Source organism: Talpa occidentalis, unplaced genomic scaffold (genome assembly GCF_014898055.3).
Source record: "Talpa occidentalis isolate TD23 unplaced genomic scaffold, MPIMG_talOcc4v2.1 talOcc4.2, whole genome shotgun sequence".
NCBI lineage: Eukaryota > Metazoa > Chordata > Mammalia > Eulipotyphla > Talpidae > Talpa > Talpa occidentalis.
This window is the reverse complement of record NW_023602073.1, coordinates 20,737,574-20,743,187: the sequence shown is the minus strand read 5'-3', so window position 1 is coordinate 20,743,187 and position 5,614 is coordinate 20,737,574. Positions and strand designations below refer to the sequence as shown.

The 5,614-nt window shown below is 36.1% G+C and overlaps 1 protein-coding gene across 1 annotated transcript; it reads left to right on the top strand.

Moving 5' to 3' along the window:
- Positions 1–2,836: 2,836 nt before the first annotated feature.
- On the top strand, positions 2,837–3,772 carry LOC119251045 (olfactory receptor 14J1-like). The gene has a single exon (XM_037518552.1). The coding sequence runs from the start codon at positions 2,837–2,839 to the stop codon at positions 3,770–3,772; it is 936 nt and encodes a 311-aa protein (XP_037374449.1).
- The last annotated feature ends 1,842 nt before the right edge of the window (positions 3,773–5,614 follow it).

The window sequence follows — 5,614 nt, the reverse complement described above, 5'->3', positions numbered from 1 at the left end:
TATATATCTTCATATATATATGTGATATTAAAAATAATTGTATAGTTCTTTTCTGGACAGAAAAGATTAAGTTTCAAATATGAAAACAAAAATTGTACATAATTCCTCTATATAGCTGCTGTATAAATTATTAACAATAGTTGATTTATATTAAACAAAAGACCAAACAAAACTCTTCTGGGTATATCATGCAATATTTTCATGCATAAGGCATATACCATTTTTGTTGGATTCCATAAGGAATAATAAGCGACCTTCTCCAGATACACAAAAATAGAAGTTCTTAGAGCCTCCAGAAACCTCACCTGGTAAGTTTCAGTTACAAGAGAGGATGAATGGATGAGTAAAGATGTCACTATATGTCTAGAATTGTCAGGCATTGTCTTTAAAGTCTCTTCAATATTTTTAAATGTAACATTATTTGGTTTAATTTAATAGTATTACAATATTCCTTTCTAATACACACAAAGACATAAATGCACAGACATCCATACCCAACACCTCTCTCTCCACACACATATACTGAACCAATTTTTTTTTAAGATTTATTTATTTATTATTTATATAAGCACTGGCCACAGTCAGAAGCGCGGGAGGGTGAGAGAATTCACCAGAGCCAGAGCAGAGCAGGCAGAAGGACCGAAGTACACTGCTGAGGGAGCAGCGGGCGGCAGGAGAGGTCTGCGCACCATGTGGGACCCTCCTCTGGTGGCCAGGGAACAGCCGGGGATCGAACCGGCATCGCAGAGGCTGCGGGCAGTTTCCCAACCCAGCGTGCAACAGCTGCGCCACCGGGGAGGCCCACTACTGAACCAATTTTTAAGTAAGTTTTACTTGATGTTGTAAAGGACTCACTCATCATCTCCAAATCTTTTCTATCAAATATTATCTTGAAAAAATTATTCAGTTACAGTTTGAAAATTCTCAATATTTTTGCTGCAGCACTGATTATAAATGGACATTTTCTTAATACCAATTATTTACATGACTAGGTAAAATATCACCCAGATATTAATTTATTGGTTTAAAATAAAGACTGTTTCAAAGCTTTTACTAAATAATTAGCTCTTTTCCACACGGCATGCACATTTTTCACCATAATACTTGCTTGTTTAAAGTTTTTTGTGTATTTATATGAAATAAACATCCCTTGATATAATTAATAGTATTAATTTTGTTGATATAACATTGATCTATAATACTCTATATAATTTTGCTTCTGTATTTGCATCTACAGATGTATGATACTACTAGTTGTCTTTATTCATAATAGTGCTGTGTATTTCACTTTTGCTATTAACATGGGTACAAAATATAATTAATATTTATTCAATATGTTATTTAATTAAGACTTCAAGCAAATTATTTTTTCATCTGTATATTAAAAATGCTATTTTTTCATAAAATACACTAGAAAGTCTTTTCTTTTCCTTTCCTTTGGGAAACTAGCATTTTTCAAATGAATTTTTATGATCTTTTGTATGAATGATACTGGTTATTGAGATAATTATTGCATAGATTCTATCAATTTTGAGTTTCTTAATTCCAATTAATGAGAAAATAAATGGAAAAAATGAAGATTTTTTTATATAAAAATAAAAAAAATGAATTGCAATTATAAATCTATTGTAGATAGATGCAATATGATTAGGTAGAATGATTCATTAAAAAGTACAAGTAGGGCCTCCCTGGTGGTGCAGCAGGTTAAGCTCAGCTCTGTGGAGCTATCTGCAGCCTCTGCAGTGCAGATTCTATTCCCGGCTGGCCAGAGAGATACCTATATGGCACATCAGAACTCTCCTGCCTCACCTTCTTCTCCCCTAGGCATTGTTTTCAGTCGTCTGCCTGTTCTGCTCTCCGCTCTGTCTCTGGTGAATTTTCTCACCCTCCCGTGCCTCTGGCCTGTACCCCAGCTCTTGTACAAATAAATAAAACCTTTAAAAAAAGTACAGGTAGATAACAAAATTATTATTATTATTATTATTATTTAAAATTTATTTATTTATTTATAAAAGCACTGGATATAGTCAGAAGCACGGGAGGGTGAGAGAATTCATCAGAACCAGAGGGGCGAGCAGAGCAGAGCAGACAGACTGATGAAGTATACTGCTGAGGGGAGCAGCGGGTGGCAGGAGAGGTCTGTGCGCCATGTGGGATCCTCCCTGGTGGCCAGGGATCGAACTGGCGCTGCAGAGGCTGTGGGCAGCTTCACAACCCAGCGCTCAACAGCTGTGCCACAGGGGAGGCCCGATAACAACATTATTAATGTGAGTGTATGGACTGAAAAAAATTAATATAAATGAACATTGAATATTCCATATGTCTAATAATAAAATTATGTATTTTAAAGATCTTATTAATTTTATTACGTATATTCATTTTTCCTTGTTTTTGATTGAAATGGGCAAATCTATAATTTAGATTCTTGTTTACCCATGTTTCCATAAAAGAATCAAAGCAGGCGCGCAGACCTCTCCTGCTGCCCGCTGCTCCCCTCAGCAGTGTACTTCGGTCCTTCTGCCTGCTCTGCTCCCCGCTCTGGCTCTGGTGAATTCTCTCACCCTCCCACGCTTCTGACTGTACCAGTGCATGTATAAACAAAACAAAGAAACAAACAAATAAATAAATAAACATGCCTCTATTAAAAAAAAGAATCAAAGCATATTAAAATTTCTTGACATGATTTTTAGTATACATAATGATTTTTCCTATGTTATGAAGTGTTTCTTGACCAACTTAATTGAGTCCAGTTAAGTTAGTAGATTAAGCAACTTTCCATTTTCTTTCATGGATCCCAACTTGTCTTGCAGTCACCATCACTGGGAAATTAAGGACTATGGCTAATTTCACTATGAGTGGGTTTCTTCTGATGGGATTTTCAGTCAAGCCTGAGCAGGAAATCATACTTGCTTCTCTGTTCTTAGTCTTATACATGGTGGCACTAACTGGCAATATCCTCATTATCACTGCAACTTCTGTGGACCTTAGTCTCCAGTCACCCATGTATTTCTTCCTGAAACATCTCTCCTTCCTGGACCTGTGCTACATTTCTGTGACTTTACCAAGGTACATTTATAACTCTTTCTTGCGTAGTGGCTACATTTCCCTCGGTGAATGCATAGTGCAGTGTTTTGCTTTCACTCTATGTGGCATTGCTGACCTGTCCATGCTCACAGTGATGTCTTATGATCGCTACATGGCCATTTGCTTTCCACTGCGCTACGAACTCATCATGGATGTCAGCAAATGTGTCCACAGTGTCTTAGGCGTCTGGATCAGTGGGGTCATTTCTGGTGTCATGCACACAACTGCCACTTTCTCAATGCACTTCTGTGGCTCCCATGTCATTCACCAGTTCTTCTGTGACATCCCCCAGCTCCTGAAACTCTCATGTTCTAATGAGTACATCAGCGAGGTTGGGGTCAGTGCCTTCTTGGCTGTTCTGGCCTTTCTTTGTGTCTCCTTTATTGGACTGTCCTACACAAAGATATTCTCTACTGTGCTGAAGATTCCATCTGCTGAGAGCAGAGCTAAGGCCTTTTCTACTTGCCTTCCCCACCTCACTGTTGTCATTTTATTCGTGTCAACTGGAGTCTTTGAGTTTCTCAAACCACCTTCTGACTCTCCTAGTGCACTGGACATTTTGCTCACTATTATGTACACAGTTGTGCCCCCAACATTCAACCCAATGATCTATAGTCTGAGAAATCAAGCCATAAAGGCAGCTGTAAGAAAGGTTTTCCAAAGAAGAAAAACTGACCTGTTTTTTTGAGGCCCATTTGTAAATTCCAGTTGAATATTTATTATTGAATATTTAAGTTGAACATTTATTGGGAAATTATTTTGAATATTTATTGGGAAAACTTTTGGCTTCGGTAAGTCCAGACAAATGAAAAGGAAACTTGAAAGAATCAAGTTTGAGGACTCATGTCTGAGAACATCCTCCAGATAATCCTGGAAAATCTGCCACAACTTTGAAGTCTCAAGAGGATTTTAAATAATTTACAAGGAAACATTTCAAGTGGCCCATCTTATGTATTTATGTGATGTCTTCCATGCATTGAGGAGAACAGGGAATGTTGTTAAGATATTCCCCATTTAAAGTTTCATCGATGGGAGCTTGAACTTTAGCCCTGCAATAAAACATGAAGGTCTTATTTTTTTTTTGAAATCACTGATTTTTCAGAAGCAACAGTATCTAAAATGCTTTCGCACAGGAAACATTTTCCTGGGTGCAGTTTCTTCAGTACCAACCCCAGCTGCATCTTAATTCTTTAGTTGTGCTTGTATGTGGGATGAGGGGGCATGGTACCCACTAGTGTAAGTTGGTTAACCAAACACAGCACAGTCAAGCAAAAATAAAGTTAACAAGGAAATGAGCAAAAGGAAAGTTGTCATATTAGAGTTTTGTTTTAGTCTGTATGGGCTATCTGAGTAACAGCCATATTCACACAATAGCTCTGTAAACATTACTCCCCAAATACAATAGAACAACCAGACTCTCATCACCCATTGGCTCATCTAAGGCTCTATGAAGCTTATGGGCCTCATTAAGCAATATGCTGAGGTCACTCTGCAAACAGCTCATAGTGCCATTTCTTTGCCTCTAAAAGTTGCAATGGCTCATCCGTCACATACGTGGGAGGAAAGTTTAAATAAAATAATCTGTGAGTGCCTCAGAAATACATGTTATTAAACATTAAAAGGATAGAAAGAAGAACTATAAATATTATTAATAGAATCTATGCTAACAGAAGTAAATATAATTGAAAAGCATAGAAAAAGTACATACATGAGTGTAACGTGTAATGATCAGAATTTAAAAATCAGTGCATGCATTAATTAGCACATCACACATGGAAAGACAGAATTAGTGAACTGAAAGATAAGTTTGCAAATGTAAAAATAAGATATTTCACCAAGTAAGCAAATTAAGTAGTGATGAAACATTACAAGATGATTGAATCATAAAGGATAGAAAAGGAGAATCTAACATTGACTTATAAAAGTTCCCAAACATTATTTGATGATTGTCCATGCTTTGAAGGCATAAACAAGAGGAAAAAAAAAAAGGTAAAAAGTATTTTTTTTGTTTTTTCCCAAAAACTTCTCTGGATATGAATCTTTAGTTTTGTGGAACAAATATTGATTAATATATGTAAAATAAACCCACAAGTACAATATTGATTGAAACTCAAAAATGATAAATATATAATCATTACAGCAAAAGCTTTACCCTTTCATCCTTTGTTTTCACTGATTCATTTTAAGATTAAATTTGTATAAGGTAGATTCTGTGGTTCATTTTATTCAAAGTGATATCCAACAGAATCCATATTTTGTTCAACTGATTGTGTTTTCATGCGTATAATATCAAACTCTGAAAAACTGTAGTTTTACAGTACCTTATTATATTAGGGACTCTGTTTTCCAACTCTATTCTTCCAGATACTCAAGGCTTCTCTATGTTCTTTGTGTATTAATACAACCTTTGGTATCAGCTTTCCAATTCCCAAACACAAATGCTGAGATTTTGATAGGCATTTCATTCAATCTATACTTAGAAAAATTACAAAGCACATCTTTCAATCCATGACCAGGATACTTTTTCATT